The sequence below is a fragment of the Saccopteryx bilineata genome, chromosome 4 (assembly GCF_036850765.1).
Source record: "Saccopteryx bilineata isolate mSacBil1 chromosome 4, mSacBil1_pri_phased_curated, whole genome shotgun sequence".
In the NCBI taxonomy this organism is placed as follows: Eukaryota; Metazoa; Chordata; class Mammalia; order Chiroptera; family Emballonuridae; genus Saccopteryx; species Saccopteryx bilineata.
Genome location: NC_089493.1, coordinates 276,249,407 through 276,267,485, shown reverse-complemented (window position 1 = coordinate 276,267,485; position 18,079 = coordinate 276,249,407). Strand labels below are relative to the sequence as shown.

Below are 18,079 nucleotides of genomic sequence, written 5' to 3'. Positions count from 1 at the left end.
GGAAAGGCCCGGGAGCTCCCCAGTCAGGCACTGCTTACTATGGTGGTTCTCTACGCTGTTGCCCGAGAATGCCCTTGGGAGCTGAGAAAAACTTAGAGGAAGCAGAATGTAGATGATTGCATTTTAATGGTTTTACTCTGCGTGGGATGGCTCCTTTTCATCTCACCACTGTCCTTTTTTCAGAAATTACTTTTTGCTCTGGTGGAGTTGGGTATATATTGAGATGCATCACTTTAGTTGTTCATTGATTGCTTCTTGTATGTGACTTGACTGCGGGGTTCCAGCCAAGCCAGTAACCCCTTGCTTAAGCCAGCGACCTTGGGCTCAAGCTTGTAACCTCTAGGTTCAAGCCAGGGAACAACATGTGGGATGATCCCATGCTCAGCCACCCACCCCACACTCAAGCTGGTGACCCTGGCTCTGGCCTGCGACATCAGGATTTCAGAACCTGGGACCCGGTCCACTGCACCACCAACGGCAAGGCGTACCTTGTTGATATTGACTCCCATCTGAGTATCTCCTGGATGCCAAGCTCCAAGTGTTGCTGATGATTTCCAAATGTGGGGCTAGCAAAGTTCAGGCTCTGTTTTCCCAGTTTAAGACTATGATCATTCACTGACACCAGTCCTATGGAGGTTTCCAAACTCGGACTTGCTCAAGGTCACATGAAACGTGCCAGAGCTGGTGTGTAATAAGCTGAGGCAGTCAGCCCGCAGACCTCGCGCTCAGGCCAGGTGAGCTGATCTGGGCACTCACTGAGCTACCGCTCAGAGAGCGGAGGCTCTCGCGTTAAGCGCAACTCCCCTTCCTTCACCCGCCACGCTCGCAGGACTACATTTCCCAGCTGGCTGCGGTTCTCTCCCTCGCGTTCCCATGTGGCCTTGCGGCGCCGCCCTAGATTTCCTCAACCTCCTGGGACTGTGCAGTCTCCTCGGACTCCACTTCCCGGCGGCGCTCGCGGCGGGGCGGGGCGGGGCGGGGCCTGCGGGCGAGCCAAGGGCGGGGCGGCGGGCTGCCCGCTGCTGGGGAGGCTCCCGCCTCCCTGGGCCTTCCCGGGCTACCTCCTCCACGATGCCGGTGCTGGTCGAGGGGCGGCGAGTGCGGCTCCCGCAGTCCGCCGGGGATCTCGTCAGAGCCCACCCGCTTCTGGAGGTGAGCAGGGCCGGGGCGGGGGGCTTCGAGGCGGGCCCGAGCCCTTCTCACCCCGCCGCCGCCACTCGCTCTGCCCGAAACAGACCTTGCACTTGGCGCAGCGGAGGTGCCGGCGGCAGCGCCGGTGTCCCGGCCGCTGACAGCCCACTTTCTGCCTTCGTTGGAGGCATCTGTGGAGCTTTCCCTTCTTTGGACCTTAGAGGGCATCTGCTGAGGCCCCTTTTCCGCAGAGGAGGGACGGGGGCCCAGAGAGGTTAGGTGGCTGGCCCAGTGTCGCCCAGCATCGAGGCTTGAGGACACCCTGGATCTCCTCTTCCCAGACTGGGCGGCCCCAACCCCGAGTCCGGACTTGGCCCCTTCAGGCAAACCTGGGCAGCTGCCCTTGCTCGCTAGCCTTCTCGGGGTCCTACCCCGCGTGGACGCTGCATCGTTTTGGGCTCCTCGGGAAGCAGGAGGCTGTTCCAGGGTGGGCTTGGGACAGCGTTTGGGCAGGGGTCCCCTGAGGGTCCCCTCCCCTTCTGCCGCCACACCCGCCCTCCCCGGGGCATAGGGCTCCTGTTATTTTTAGCCAGAAGAGAGGGCCCTGCTTTTCCACAGCTGGGCCAAGTTGAGGACCACGCCCTAATGGCAGGGTTTTGTTTTCCTGCTTTTGTCCTCAGATAGATCTCTGAACCCTTAGTCTGTGCTTATGCAGAAACTGTTTGGAAACGGGTTTTTCTGTTAAAACAAAAACAAAAACATGGGGGAACCACACATCCCATTTGTCCGTTTAGAATCAGTAAATTGATTTAAGTGATACTTACCAAGCCCCTAATTTGTTTTTGGCATCGTCTGGTGTTCCCTTCTATCCCTACAATCAGGGGACTTACCGTCTATTTGTGGAGAATGGGTTTTAATCACAGAATCACTCAAATACTGTAAACTGTTAAGTGCCATAAAGTGCCAAAAATACCCCGTTTTACCCCAGGATGCAAAGCGAAGAAGCCTGATCTGGTCTATAGGCCTCTGGGAGGTTTTCCTAAGGTTTCCTCTGTAACAGTGACACAGGTTGTACATAATTATTTTGTCTGAATACTAGTTTTGTTTATTATCCCTTGATCTGTCCCCCAGAATATAAGCTTCCTGAAGGCAGATAGAGCCTTTGCTTTGTGTCCTCAGACCCTAGGACAATGGAAGATGAGCCTGGAAATGAGTGTGCACTCTGTAAATATTTGTTACATTAATGCGTGAACAAATGACAAAATGATGGGAAGGATGAGGAGTAACTGACAGGGAAAATGGGACTGATCTGTGTGATTCTCAACTTGAATTTCAAGAAAACAATGGTAATAGTTGTCAACACATACTGAATACTTAGCAGATACTGGGCATTGGACTATGTCATTGTCACACCATTAAAGAGGGAAGCCAGAAGTAGGACTCACCAAAGGAGAAAATTCCAGCTGCCTAAAAAATTTAGATGACACTCTATTTTTATGTCTGTTTGAAAATTTCTACCACAAAAAAGTGGAAAGATCAGTGTGACAGGAAGGCAGCCCACTGTGGAGAGGGGCCTGGGGGGATATACCAGGGCGGCCAGCCCCTCTCCAAGGGAGGTTTGGCCTATTTAGGGGGACATGACCTAGATAGGCTGCATAGCGGAAGCCAATTCACATTGCAAACATGGAGGAGGGAAGGTCACTTTCATTTGCCGTAGCCTTAGGGAAGGAGGATGGAGGTGAGAGAGGGCTTTCTAGCTAGACTGTGCCGTGATGGGCAGGTGAACCGGCCAGTTTCCTGGGCGCAGAGAGAGGGTCAGAAGGGGAAGAGTGAAGATAAGCCGGAGAGGTTGGTGGTACCTGGATTAGAGGGGTTTGGATGCATCTTTCGACGGATAAGCAGTGGGGGGAAATGAAAGGTTTGACTATTTTCTATAGCAAGTAGTGTGGCCTCTTTGTAAAAATATATAAATGTCAAAAAGAAGAAAAAATAATCTGGGACCATAACTACTTTTTACATTTCAGTAAATATCCTTATAAAGGTTTTTATTTGTATATGATAAACTTTTAAAAGTGAATGCATGGTCCTGGCCGGTTTGCTCAGTGGTAGAGCGTCGGCCTGACGTGTGGATGTCCTGCGTTCAATTCTCAGTCAGGGCACACAGGAGAAGTGCCCATCTGCTTCTCCACCCCTCCCCTCCCCCCCTCCCACTCTTGCTTCTCTCTCTCTCTCTCTCTCTCTCTTTCTCTCTTCCCCTCCTGCAGCCATGGCTCAATTGGAGCTAGTTGACCCGGGGCACTGAGAATGGCTCCATGGCCTCCACCTCAGGTGCTAAGATGAGCTCAGTTGCTGAGCATTGGAGAGCAAGCCCCAGATGGGCAGAGCATCACCCCCTACTGGGCTTGCTTGGTGGGTCCTGGTCAGGGTGCATGCGGGAGTCTGTGTCTCTGCCTCCCCTCCTCTCACTGAATAAAAAAAAAGGGAAAGCATACTATATATCGTATTTTATGATGTCTTATTCATGTAACAGTATAAGTATACAGAGTCAACAGTTGTAAGCCTGTCCCTAGCTACGCCTAACATGGAACAATAACAACGATGACAGCAATGCAGTGGAACTTGCTGAGCACCACTGTCCTGTGAAGCAGGTGCCAGTGCGATTTCCATTTCACAGGTGATGACGATAAGGCATAGTGAGGTTAGGTCCCACGTCCTGTAAGTGGTGTCACCCGCATTGGAACACTGCAGTCTACCTTTGACTCTAATTGTACTGCTCAGTATGGTAGTCACCAGCCACAAGTGGCTGTTTACATTCAAATTAATTAAAAATAAACTTTAATCACCTTAGTTGAACTAATCATATTTCAAGTGCTCAACAGCCACTTGCGGCTAGTGGCTACTGCATGCAACAGTGCAGATACAGATTGTTGCCCAAAAAAGGCTGTGCTCTCTAGAGTCTTCGCTCCTAACCAGCCACTGGGTGTTCCATAGCCAGTCCTGCAACATCTTGGTAAATGGTTCCATAGAATTTCACAATATGAGTGCCCTGTCGCTTTGTTCCCCCTTTTAAGCATGTTAGATACATTCTTTCACTATTATGAACATTCACAGAGCTAAATCTTTATAAGCCCCATAATTATTCCTACAGGTGAAATTGCTGGGCTTAGAGATTTTTTTTTTTTTAAGCAGAAAAATGATGTAACAAAGTCAGTGTTTTGAAGCAATGATGCTGGCAGCCATTGGGAGAACAGAGTGGGCGAGGGAGACTTTGAGGCTGTCAAAGAAACGGGCGGGGAACCGTGACAGCTACCCCCTGCAATCCTGCTCTCAGTTAATCGTCACACAGCCTAAGGAGTGGCCAGTCTCATCCCCGTTTCCCAGAGGGTCGGGAGCAAGGCCAGATCACTCGGTGAAAGGCAGAGGACTCCCACGGCAGGCATTGCTTCTCTCTTCCACTCCTGAGTTCCGTGGCAGGAATTGAGATGCGAGACCACGGACTGAAATAAGGTAGCCCAAGTGGGAAAGAAGGCTCAGTTTTGAGAGCTGTCCCTGTTAGTAATTTCTTACAGAGCACCATGCTTGCAGTTCACAAAGCACTTTTATACCTGCTCCCCTCTTTTTGAAAGAACAACAGAATATAGCAGCAGGGTAGGGGGTCTGTGACCAACCTGAAGGGTACAGCTAAGGGATTGGCTAACACAGGGAACAGTAAATACAGCCACAGGCCAAAGCCTGTGTGTGGGTAGCTCACAAGCCAAGAATGGTTTTTACTCTTTTTTTTTTTTTGAGTCATGTACAGTAAATATACTCTCTTTCCTTCAAGTGGGATCAGGTAGTGCGTTTCTCAGTTCTCCGCATGTGTTGACTTTATACTTGACTATCCCTTTTAGTCTCTGGCCTGCTCTGATACATGATGTGCTCCGCACAGCTTTCCTCCTGAGGGCCGCCACCTTGCCTCCAGAGCCCCCCAAACAGAACGGGAGCTGTAGTAGTTACTGGGTGCTTGGCAAGTGAGACAGATCGTGGGTGTACTAGCATTCGTTGTATTCTAAGGAGGATGTGAAGTTAAACAGAGCAGCGTTCTACCAGCTTCCGTTCTGTTCACCTGCCTATTGCTGGGGGGTCAAGAAACTGCGGGAGGAGAACGAAATTTGTAGAAGTCCAGTTTCCAGAACCATTTAGAGCACACTTACTGGAATGGCCTGTGTTGCTCTCTTCTGTGTCACTGCTGTAGTTTGTACACACTGTAACTGAGTCTCTTGGTTTTTGCATTTTAGATGTTGGGAGGAAAATCAGAAGAATATTTTATGACATGTGAAATATATGAAATTCAGATTTTGGTGTCTCCCATAAATAAAGCTATTGGAGGGACAGCTACAGCCCTTTGTTTCCGTGTGGGCTGTGAGTTTTCATGCTGCAGGGTATAGTTTGCAAAGGCCACGACAGTTCCTGTCGGATACATGCAGAAAGGGTCTGCTAACTCCCGGGTAAGGGCACAGTGCCCCTGACTAGGACTGGGAAGTGCCCTGAGGTGTAGCACAGAAAGACCAACATGGAAGAGATCGTTCGTGAATCTCAGTGTCCAGAGACTATCCAAAGTTGAGAAAGCGGGGCTGTTTTTATATCAGAAAGGATGTGTTTATAAGGTAGGGCTGGCTGTGGGTTTTCCCACAGAGGAGGACTTAGGTTAACTTTTTAAAATTTAAGTGGAAAACAGAAGCAGCGTCCCGTTTTTGCTTGTGGCATTCTCTTCTAATAATCCATGCTGCTTTTACTGTGGAAATAGTAGGAACTCTCAAAAAACATCTGATTTTGGTTTTGGGTATGAAAGTGATCATTTCTCACAAGTAGCTTTGCTTTTGGGTGGTGACCTGGTTGTGAAAATAAGTGATAAAAATTCGCCTTTACTCTCTCTCTCAAAAGAACAAAGCGAAGGTGAGTATTAAAGGAACGATATAAAGGAAATTCTGAATTCTCTGTTGTTTTAAATTGAGGTGAGGTTAGAGTGGTATGAAAATGAAAAGCGTTCTCTACCTGACCGGTGGTGGCACAGTGGATAGAGCACCGACCCGGCATGCTGAGGACCCAGGTGTGAAACCCTGAGGTTGCCACCTTGACTGTAGGATTATAGACATGACCCCATGGTCACTGGCTTGAGACCAGGGTCGCTGGCTTGAGCAGGGGGTCACTGGCTCGGCTTGAGCTCCCGCCCCGCTCCCCCAAGGCATGTAGGAGAAGCAATCAATGAACAACTGAAGTGATGCAACTATGAGTTGATGCTTCTCATCTCTCTCCCTGTCTCACTGTCTCCTCTCTCTCTGTCACTCTCTCTTGCTAAAGAAAACAGAAGAAGAAAAAAGTTGAAAAGCACTCTGATAAGGAGTGTTTTGAGTTTGAGAACAACTGGCCATATTTATTTCAAAGTTCCTAGCTGACCTAACTCTTGACTGCAGTTCACTTAATTCTCAGTTCCTTTCTTAAATTGAGGGTCTGGTCTCATTGTAATTGCTGCCTTGCTTCCAATTAATGGAAGTTTATTAGAAGAAAACACTGTATAACTCATCCAGCTGATTATTATGCTTTTTTATATCTATTTTAGTAAGCACTAACTAAATTCACACCAATCAGGAGGTATGACAAGAAGCCAGTGTAAGACTATAAACGTTCTCCAGTCTACAGTACATACATACTGTGTACTACACAGCTGCATAAGAATTTATATATTGAGTTTTCTTTCAAGTAAGAAGGAAATTATGATATTTAGGGTTGTATCAATTTGACATTTTTGAAAAAAATGTACAATTTAGTTTTCATTCAAGAATTTAACCCTGGGTCTCTCCCCCCCCCCCCCCCCGCAGGTTTACTGAGTAAGAATTTATACAGATATTGAATTAGATAAAATGTTGACACCTAATATTAATATATTATTTTCATAGATCTGCTCCTTTTTGATTTTTTACTTTAATAATAACGTAACTACATCATAGAAGATTTAGAGAATAGAGAAAAAACACCAATGAAATTATTATGTTTACCCTGTTCTAACATAAGTGTGCTCATACTGGTGAGGTTCCTTCCAGTATTTTTTCCTAGGTGGAGCATCATTTTAGCGGGGTTGTTTGGACAGCATATTTATAGCTTAAAATTTATTTTATACTTTTGTTATCTTGCTTTTCAGTGTACATTTCAAAACTATTTCCCCCTAGTCTGCATTTTCCATGATCGTGCAGTTAGTAGTTGTGAGTTGGTTCTGCATCGTGCACTCCCCCCTCTCTCTCTCCTGCTGCTGCTCCTGGCTCTGTGCCGTCCTAAATGATGCAGGGTTTGGACTGCTCCCTTGCTCCGGAACTCCGGAAGCGGGAGTACCAGACTAGGGGCTAGGGAAGGCCCTGACCCCTCTACCTCTGTGCCGTCCTAAATGATGCAGGGTTTGGACTGCTCCCTCACTCCGGAACTCCGGAAGCGGGAGTACCAGACTAGGGGCTAGGGAAGGCCCTGGCCTCTCTACCTCTGTGCCATCCTAAATGATGCAGGGTTTGGACTGCTCCCTTGCTCCGGAACTCTGGAAGCGGGAGTACCAGACTAGGGGCTAGGGAAGGCCCTGGCCTCTCTACCTCTGTGCCATCCTAAATGATGCAGGGTTTGGACTGCTCCCTTGCTCCGGAACTCCGGAAGCGGGAGTGCCAGACTAGGGGCTAGGGAAGGCCCTGGCCTCTCTACCTCTGTGCCGTCCTAAATGATGCAGGGTTTGGACTGCTCCCTCGCTCCGGAACTCTGGAAGCGGGAGTACCAGACTAGGGGCTAGGGAAGGCCCTGGCCTCTCTACCTCTGTGCCGTCCTAAATGATGCAGGGTTTGGACTGCTCTCTTGCTCCGGAACTCCGGAACTCCGGAAGCGGGAGTACCAGACTAGGGGCTAGGGAAGGCCCGGACCCCTCTACCTCTGTGCCGTCCTAAAGGATGCAGGGGTTGAACTGCTCCCTTGCTCCGGAACTCCGGAACTCCGGAAGCGGGAGTACCAGACTAGGGGCTAGGGAAGGCCCTGACCCCTCTACCTCTGTAAGGAAAGGAAAGAAGGGATGTGGTTTCTGAGCCACTGGTCCATTAGGCCATATAATCTGATTCTCTTTACAATTAGAAAATTGTGAGGAGTCTCATATTCTTTGGTAAAGAGCTGAAAAGGGATTTTTGCATCTGACTCCACAGGCACTAAAATCTTGTTTTGTAGGTTAAAAAAGAACAGAACTTTTTTTTCTTGCATTATTCCACATGATAGTTGCTACCTTTTTATTTGAGCCTATCTGTCAAACACACACACCTCAAATCTACAAGTGTGTGTTTCCCACCTAGGGCACGCTTTGGCTCTCCCCACCTCTCTAGTTACTCAATCCTCACTAATTTCCATCACTATTTTTTTTTAATTAAACAGGAAAGAGCCAGACTTCTCAGAGGTCAGTCTGTTCAACAAGTGGGACCCCAGGGCCTTCTGTATGTTCAGCAAAGAGAGCTTGCAGTGACCTCCCCAAAGGATGGTAGGTTAGGAAGCAGTGAATTGGGCATTATCACAAAAGGCTATTGGATATTTTATTTTATTTCTTTTTTAAACAGGCTCCATCTCCATTCTGGGTTCTGATGATGCCACCACTTGTCACATTGTGGTCCTGAGGCACACAGGTATGGCGAGAGAGATGAAGGAAATCATTACTTAAACTGACCCAACATTTGGGAACATTCATTTCCCAATTCAAGTGTCCTGGTGTCCAATCTGAAACCTGAGTCGGCTTACCTTTTCTCTGGTCTGCATGGTGTCTCCCTGTGCCCTGGTCAGAACGGGTTGGCTGGGCAGCACAGCCTCTGGTTTTTCTTACAGGATAGTCAAACACGAGGCGGTACAAATGGACAGGAGTCGACTTGGCTTGCCAACTGAGTTCTCGTTGGGAATAACATGAGTTATTTCACCCTTGTTCTTCAGGTAATGGGGCTACCTGCTTGACACATTGTGATGGAACCGACACCAAAGCTGAGGTCCCCTTGATCATGAACTCCATAAAATCCTTTTCTGACTCTGCTCAATGTGGAAGGTGAGCTCCTTGTACTGTTTTGTGATAATAGGAACTCTGCACCCTTGTATAGAGGCAGTAGCTGTGGAAGCTGCTACGGAATCACGGAAGGTCATGAGCACAGTGGCCGTCTTGCTCTGGAGCAGAGCTTGCTACAGCATGGCTCCTTGTCCGTAGGTGCTGAGTGAATGAATGGGTGATGGGCACAGGCTGGGGAACAGTGCGGGATTGTGAAAGGAAGGTTGGACCTTGCACCTGTAGTTGTATTTTCAGTAATGTATTTTTATTTAATTTTTTAAATGGATTTTAAAGAGACAAAGGAGAGAGGGAAGCATTTATTTTGTTGTTTCACTTAGTCGTGTATTCATTAGTTTCCCATATGTTCCCTGACCCAGGGTCGAGCCTGCAACCTTGGTGTTTTGGGACAATGCTGTAACCAACCTAGCTAACAGGCCAGGGCCTCAGTAATGTATTTTTAGATGTTCATATATCAGACGTTGCTTTGTTATACACCAGATGTGGTATCCCTTCCTCCTTCCCTTCTCTTCCCTCCCTCTCTCCCTCGCTCCCTCTCTCCCTCCCTCCCTCCCTCCCTCCCTCCCTTGCACAATTATTTATTGAAAGCTTTCTGTGAGCAAGAACTTGATACAGGTGCCAAGGACGTAGCAGCAGTCAGAGTAGACCATATTTGCCCCTATGGTGTTCATATTGAAAAGCAAGGAGCCATTCACTAAGCAAAGCAGGATGTTAAATGGTGGACAGTGCTGTGGAGAAAAACAAGGCAGGGAAGAAATGGGGGAAGGCTGAGGATTAGGGGTACAGTGTTAAGTGTCAGTATATCACTGGTTTCACTAGGTTCCTTATGAGAGCTGATGTCTGACCTGACCGTCCATTACAGCATCTAACCTTCACTGGGTACAGAAGCGTAACCACCTCCACTTCACGGCTGCTGACACTGAGACTTGGCTGACCCGGAATCACACAGCTAGTTAGTGGCAGGCCCACAACACAGGTCTGACCTGTGCTCACAATGTCTCCTCTCCTCTCTCTCTCATTAGGTAGACTCTGAAGGCTTTGTTCATTTTATTTGAAGTCTAAGGTAGCCATTGAATGAACTAGTCCCCTGGTTGGCAAACTGTGGCTTGCGAGCCACATGTGGCTCTTTGGCCCCTTGAGTGTGGCTCTTCCACAAAATACCACGTGCAGGCGCTATCTTGATAAGGAATGTACCTACCTATATAGTTGAAGGTTAAAAAATTTGGCTCTCAAAAGAAATTTCAATTGTAGTACTGTTGATAGTTGGCTCTGTTGACTAATGAGTTTGCGACCACTGAACTAGTCCATTAACATACAAGCCCTTAGGATCCCAGGGATTCTCTGACAGTTTCATTAGTACGACAGATCAACTTTTAAATTAATTCTGTTGCTGCGTGTGTTGGTGACACAGGCTGGGCCAGCTTCACTGGCATGCAACCTGTGCAGTTGCAGAATGGCCTTTCTATTTTGCAATGGGCTTCACAGATTACATAGCAGATTACGACATGCAGTTGTAAGATGTCCCTGGCCTGTTAAAGGAACCGATTTGGTCACTCTGAAAGGTTTTCTGCAACTATGATTTGGAATGCAAACCTGTAGCCCAGTGTTGAGCAAAGCCGTGATCACTGCTCTCCTTACTTTAAATGTTTATTGTGAGGCCACTTGATGCTTTGCCCATGCTGGTTACTTAGATCCCAGTTCATCGTTGCTCATGTCTGTGTGAAATACAGCCGCACTTGCCTGACCAGGCGGTGGCGCAGTGGATGGAGCATTGGACTGGGATGCAGAGGACCCAGGTTCGAGACCCTGAGCTTGCTAGCCTGAGTGTGGGCTCATCTGGTTTGAGCAAAAGCTCACCAGCTTGGACCCAAGGTCACTGGTTAGAGCAAGGGGTTACTCCGTCTGCTGAAGGCCCGCGGTCAAGGCACATATGAGAAAGCAATCAATGAACAACTAAGGTGTTGCAACGAAAAACTGATGATTGATGCTTCTCATCTCTCTCTGTTCCTGTCTGTCTGTCCCTGTCTATCCCTCTCTCTGTCTCTGTAAAAAAAAAAAAAAAAAAAAAAAAAAAAAAGGCAGCCACTCTTTCAGAAACACTAGGTTGTTACAGGCTGTGGACAGGGACAGGTGGTTAGTGGACAAGTGAGCATGAGAAACAGGGCTAAACAAAGTGATTTTTTCAACTGTTGGACTTCTTAGGCCTTTTCTTTGCTAGTGTGTACTGTGACTCCTAGGGAGGGGCTACAGTAGGCAAGATTTCCTAAATATTTAACTCCAAGAATCTTTTTTTTTTCTGTCTCATGCAGCTGATGTTCAGGGCAGCACAGTGGATAAGCATGTGCTTTAGACAGACTCAGTTTCCTTCTCTGTGGGATGGCGGTGACCATTCCTGTTTGTCCAGGAGAGGTGGGCATTAGGGGGCAGCATCTGCGGGAGGCACACTGCAGGCCCTCCCTAAGACGGGCTATGGTCCGTGCAAGCTGTCTTTCCTGCACTCCTCCACCCCAGCTCCTCCTAGGGAAGACACAGCTACCCCAGCGGCCCCAGAGACATTGCGTGCCTGTGTCGTGGCTGAAGGGCGAGGGTTCCCAGGAGCGAGGACCGCATTCAGAGCAAGACCAGCGCACGCCGCTGTGCATCGTGCTGGCCTCTGACCACTGTCCCTCTCTTTGCCAGGCTGGAACTGCACCTCGTGGGCGGCTTCAGTGACGATAGGCAGTTGTCACAAAAACTTACTCATCAACTTCTTAGTAAGTTCACTGTTTTTCCCCCAAATTTATACCTGTTTTTGCTTGTGTAAAAGTCCCAGTGAGGACACAACTTAAAGAGGGGCATACCTTCCTGGAGTGACATAGCTGCTTAGCTTGAAATCTAATGAAGACTGAACTGTAATGAGCTAAATTTTTAGGGGCTAATGGTGTGGGGACACGATTTCGTTTTAAAACAGCAGTTGATGTACTCCAAAATAGGAATGCTCTGAATTATGTAAAAACAGATCCACCCTCTGGGCAGAATGTTCATTTTAATCTGTAAAAAATGAAAACATTGACTATACCGTTTTTTCCCTACTCAATGAGCAATTATTTTTTTTAAAAAACCACATTGTTCTGTGTTGATTAACCATGAGGCAGGGAGGTAACACAATCACAGAGTACCAGCACATACATTGGTATGACCTGTTGGGAAAGCTATTTGGTGTCCTGGTGAAGTCTTGAAAGGTTCATGTCCTTTGTCCCAGTAATTCCCCTTCTGCGAATCTTTTCTAAGAAAATAATCTGAAATATACACAGAATTTATGCCCAAAGATAGGCAACATATCTTTTACAACAGAAAATAATCTAATGTTCATTAGTGGAGGAATAGTTATATAGCTGTTAAAAAATAGTACTCATGAAAAAAGTTTCAATTCCATGGGAAAATACATATGTACAAAAAAATTGGGTTATAAGATTGTCTACATACTATGAGCTTAGCTATGCACAGGAAAGAATGGAATATATAGCATATTAACTGTGAGATTATGGGCATTAAAAACATATTACTCCTTATACTCCTGTATTTTCCAAATTTTTTATGCCTGAAGTCAGGAAAAGACGTTACTTAGGAAAAGATGAATAAAGATCTTGTCAGTTTATCCCCCTATACCTCAGAATGGAGAGAGAAATGGAAAGCCTTGGTCACAGTTTCCTTTGGGCTGGAGGCTAGGAACACGACTGTCACTTGGCAGCAGGGGCCCTGGCATCAGGTCACGTGGGTCTGGCCTCTGATTGACAGGCTGGGTTGTAGCTGAAAAGGCAGTGGAACAGAGATGGCTCAGCTGGCTTCCTTCCCGCTGTCCCCATTTTTACTTGCTCAAAAAAATGTTCTGTTAATTAAAGGAGCTCTTTTGATACCTAGTTTTAAAATTCTAATTCTAGGTGAATTTGACAGACAAGAAGATGACATTCACTTAGTGACATTATGTGTGACAGGTAAGTTCTGCCATCTTTCCCGAAACAAAGCTGTAGATTTCAGGAAGGCTTTGCTTCACCCTTAGAGCAGGACCTGGTACCATCAGGACCGGGCTCACAGGAGGCACAGCTGCTAAGGCGTTGCTGACTTTTGCTCTGGCGTTTCCCAGCTGCGGGAACGGCCTCCCCTCCCTTCCCAGGGTCCGCATCCTGCTCAGCCTGTTGAGATGCTGACCCACTTTAGAGCAAGTCATGGTCCCTTCCCTGAGATACTCGGAAGCCTCCCCTGTACTCCTGGGCAGAAGCGACCGCACCCCAGGCAGGAGCTGCCACCTCGGGCAGCAGACTGCTGGGAGGCACTGACTCGGGAAGGGGCAGTGCGTTCAGGACAAGCCCGAGTGCTCTGGGACTCAGCAAAGGAAGTAGGAAAACTGTCCCTTTTGTTGTCTGGTTCCCCCCTATAGCAGTGGAGCTTTTTCTTGGCCTCTAGTTTACAAAATGAAAGCAATTATTTAGTATTTCTTAAAAATTGGATCTTAGAAAAAATTTTTTTTTATTTGTTAGAATTAAATGACCGGGAAGAAAACGAAAACCACTTTCCAATCATTTATGGCATTGGTAAGTAGTGTGTGTATTTGAGGATAGAGGCTGGCCATGCGCTCACAAGGCAGGCTCAGTTCAAGGCTGGTTCCGTGAACGGCTCAGCCCAGGGCCCAGGGGCTGGATGGTATAATAATTTTCTGATAGCAAGGGAACCAAGAACAAAGATCCTACAAAGGAAAATACAACTTACCAGATTAGAGAAAATCCCGAAACTTCTACCTTCCTGTGATGACCCCTAAGACCCCTGAGGATGTAATAGGATGAAATTGGCTGTATTTGCAGAGGGCTTATACCATGTATGTAATATTTTACGTATTTAGCTAGGTGGTAGGAACACAGATGTGTTATGTGTAACAAAGTTATATATCTGAAACGTATAATAATTAGAACAAACAAAAACACCAGACTTGGCACGATCACAGGTCGCCTTCCTGACCTCAACCATTGGCAGACACGTTTGCCCTGCACCTACCTGAAGAGATGAATTGCCTTCCCCGCCGACCGGGCCGGTGCTTGGTTTGGAACAGCCTTACTAAACCTAGTTCAGCTCAGGCCTCGGCCATTTTGAGTGAGATACTTGGCTACAGGATTGCCTTTTCCCTGTCCAGGAAGAGGGAAGCTCCAGGCACTTAATGTTGTTCAATTTCCATTCTATCCTTTCTTTGAGAGAGACACCCATATTCTATTATGTATGGTGGGAGAAATGTGGGCCTGTGCAATCTTTCCGTGTTTATCTTTTGTCAGTCAAAGTCATCCTGTTGTCCCTCACAGCTGTCAACGTTAAAACTGCAGAGATTTACAGAGCCTCCTTCCAAGATCGTGGTCCAGAGGAGGAGCTGCGTGCTGCACGAGCTTTAACAGGAGGACCAGTGAGTCGTCAAACTTCACAACTCACATGCGCACGCACACTTGTAGGTTATAATAGCTCAAGACCCCAATTCTCTGCCTTGAAGGTGTAGGGGGAGGTAATGTGAATCCCCAATATCCAATCCAAAGAGAATGAACCCCTTTTACTTTGTAAGAACTTTACCTATAAAGTTCCTAGAAAGAAAGAGCCAGGGCCCTGGCTGGTTGGCTCAGTGGTAGAGCGTCGGCCTGGCATGTAGGAGTCCCGGGTTCAAATCCCGGCCAGGGTACACAGGAGAAGCACCCATCTGCTTCTCCACCCCTCCCCCTCTCCTTCCTCTCTGTCTCTCTCTTCCCCTCCTGCAGCCAAGGCTCCATTGGAGCAAAGTTGGCCCGGGCGCTGGGGATGGCTCTATGGCCTCTGCCTCGGGTGCTAGAATGGCTCTGGTCACAACAGAGCAATGCCCCAGATGGGCAGAGCATTGCCCCCTGGTGGGCGTGCCAGGTAGATCCGGGTCGGGCGCATGTAGGAGTCTGTCTGACTGCCTCCCCGTTTCCAGCTTCAGAAAAATACAAAAAAAAAAAAAAAAAAAAAGAGCGAGCCAGGAAGGGGGAAGGAGAGGTTTCTCTCCTCTGCACCTTGGATCATACACTCTTTTCAACCAAGTCACTAAAGAGCAATCTGCTGGAATGAGTTGATCAAAAACACTGATCAAATCAATTTAAAAGTCAGATTGCCTTAGGGTGCTTTTTATTTTTTATTTATATGTTAATTTTCTCGATTTTGGAGAGAGAGGGAGAGCGAGCAAGAGAGAGACAGGAACAGTGATGTGCCCAAACCGGGGATCAAACCGGCAATCTCCATGCTTCAGGACGATGCTCTAACCAACCAAGCTGTCTGGCCAGGGCCTTAGAGTGCTTGTTAATTAATTAACATTTTAATTTTAAAAGTTAGACAAATAAAAACCTAGGACTGACATGCTGTTCGAGGAATGGGTGAAAGAATCCTTTAAAAATGGGTCAAGTGCCCTGGCCAGATAGCTCGGTTGGTTAGAGTGTTTTACTAATATGCAGAGGTTGTGGGTTCAATCCCTAGTCAGGGCACATACAGGAACATATCAGTGTTTATGGCTGTCTCTCACTCTCCCTTCCCCTCTCTCTCCAATAAATAAAAGTTTTAAAATGTGTAAAGTGTGAAAAATAGAATAGCAGTCAGAGCACCCAAAAGAGATCTGCTCATTAATCAAATGCTGACATTTTCACTGAAAAATAATACTTGGATTCAGAATGATCTATTTTGCCAGTAACATTTTTAGGGTTCCTTTTATAATTTCTCAAGTAGCATCACAGCCATGATTTAGCTAATATTCAGAGTATATTTCAGTCTCAGTAACCGAAATTGAACAATGCTGGGTAAGCCTAGAACAACTAACTGTTGACAGATCTGAGAATTCAGGGTATCGATCACTTGGCAAATGAGCATTTTTACAAATTGTTTTTCCTTTCTTTTGATGGGGCAACAAATGTATAAAGTTGCAAGGTAACAGCTGCTTGGGTGTAAATATGGAGGCAGTGTTTCTATGTAGCCATGAGGAACATGGACTTCAGTCAGACCCCTGGGTCTGAGGCCCAGCTCTGATGCTTACTGGAAATGTGACTGTGGGCTATGTGCCCCGGCTCGCCGAGCCTAGGTGTTCAATCAAAATGGGAAAATGCCATCTTCCTGCAGGATTGTCGTCAAAACTAAACAAAAATAATATGTTACAAAGTGAAGTACCAGACAGTTGTTGGAAGTATTTAGTAAGTAGCAGTGTTTATTAGGAGACAAAATTGTAAAGAAGCTTGTCATGCAGAAAATGCCTTAACTGCTAGACTCCACTGGAACCTGCTTTAATGGTAGGGTTTGAGAAGCTGTAACGTTCCTTAAATTCTATCCTTAAACTGTTCTTTTTTAGATGATTAGTATTTATGATGCAAAGACAGAACAACTTCGAATAGGACCGTATTTCTGGATGCCATTTCCCCATGTGGATTTCTGGTTGCAGCAAGATGATAAGCAAATACTAGAGGTGAGAATTTATAGGTTGGGCAAACCTTAACTCCCTGGACCCTAGTCTCCTCATCTGTAAGAAAAGAGGGCTTAGGCCAAATAAAAGCTGCTTCTCCTCCACTGGGTAGGATCTGTCTTCTGGATGCTGCCGACAGACCCCCATCCACTTCTGTATCAGTTGGGGATGAGCCCTGTCCTGGACAGACACCTGCATAGGTGAAGCAGGAAGCAACCAACTGCTTTTTTCCTATTAACCCAGTACACCTCAGTTCTTCCGTAATTTTACAACTTATATAGCTTTATATAGTGATCTGAGGACATCCTGGTTAATGTTTAAGGAACACAAGGGTATTTTATTTGACGACTTTATCAAAGTAGGGAACATAGCAAGGTTATTCTCATGCATCGACTCTTGTTTTTCTCCAGAATCTGTCCACTTCACCTCTAGCTGAGCCCTCTCATTTTGTTGAACATATTAGATCTACCTTGATGTTTTTAAAAAAATATCCATCTCCAACAAACACGCTATTTCCTGGAAATAAAGCTCTCCTCTACAAAAAGAATGAAGATGGCTTATGGGAAAAGATCTCCTCTCTAGAAAGCTAAATATAGAAATTACCAAAGAAAGCAACTTTTTGGTGTGACAGACCATTGGTGGAGGTTGGACAGAATGTGAATTTGGAATCTACATCCCTTGAGTCTTAGTGTCTTTCAAATAACTTTCAAAATAAAATCTTATTTTGGCAAAGGTGTTTGTTTACTTTTTACTTTGCTAAAAAGGTGACATGCAGCTTTTCCTTTCTGGCTAGTAATAAGGGGCAGAGTAGAAGCCACTGTCTCGGTATTCTGTGACAGCGATTTCAGTTACTTAGGGTAGTATTTCTAATTCTATAAAAATTAGTGAATAAAGGAAAAATTATAATTGAGTTTGCTTTAAGAACAATATTTAAGAGGGGATTTTTGGCCCCAAAATATTTCAGAAGCATCCTATCCCAAACCGATATAAATGTACCTCTGAATGAAGGAGATGAAAGGTTCAGAAAGAAACAGTATTTGATCTCACTGTCCTGCAATATAATCCTAAAATAGATAATTTTCTATGAGGCTAAATTTAATCTGAGTGTTACACAAAACCATTGATAAGTCTGTTCTTTTAGGATAAGGTCATTAAAATGCCCAAATTGTGATTATTATGCAAACTGTATTTTTAGAAATCTTTTATTTTTCTGAAGTTGCTATCCAAAAGGAAGTCACTATACCCAATTAATAGTAAGATTGGCCCTGGCCGGTTGGCTCAGTGGTAGAGTGTTGGCCCGGTATGTGGAAGTCCCAGGTTTGATTCCTGGCCAGGGCACACAAGAGAAGTGCCCATCTGCTTCTCCACCCCTCCCCCTTTCCTTT

General features: G+C 46.3%; 1 protein-coding gene across 2 annotated transcripts; it reads left to right on the top strand.

Moving 5' to 3' along the window:
* Positions 1-986: 986 nt before the first annotated feature.
* On the top strand, positions 987-17,426 carry NTAN1 (N-terminal asparagine amidase). Of its 2 annotated transcripts, none has more exons than XM_066274791.1 (10): positions 987-1,152; positions 8,560-8,662; positions 8,739-8,804; positions 9,103-9,211; positions 11,906-11,979; positions 13,147-13,200; positions 13,744-13,797; positions 14,554-14,693; positions 16,584-16,697; positions 17,105-17,426. In XM_066274791.1, the coding sequence occupies exons 1-10, from the start codon at positions 1,072-1,074 to the stop codon at positions 17,282-17,284; spliced, it is 975 nt and encodes a 324-aa protein (XP_066130888.1). In that variant the 5' UTR covers positions 987-1,071; the 3' UTR covers positions 17,285-17,426. The 2 variants fall into 2 exon arrangements, with proteins under 2 accessions (XP_066130888.1, XP_066130889.1); XM_066274792.1 differs by having other exon boundaries at positions 989-1,152; positions 14,554-14,651.
* The last annotated feature ends 653 nt before the right edge of the window (positions 17,427-18,079 follow it).

Bases quoted from the DNA above. Each gene is read 5' to 3' on its own strand.
- NTAN1 (XM_066274791.1), top strand. From the start codon at position 1,072: ATGCCGGTGCTGGTCGAGGGGCGGCGAGTGCGGCTCCCGCAGTCCGCC. The intron at 13,201-13,743 runs GTAAGTTCTGCC...TTTATTTGTTAG, and splicing joins AGTGACATTATGTGTGACAG to AATTAAATGACCGGGAAGAA. The intron at 14,694-16,583 runs GTAGGTTATAAT...GTTCTTTTTTAG, and splicing joins TCACATGCGCACGCACACTT to ATGATTAGTATTTATGATGC.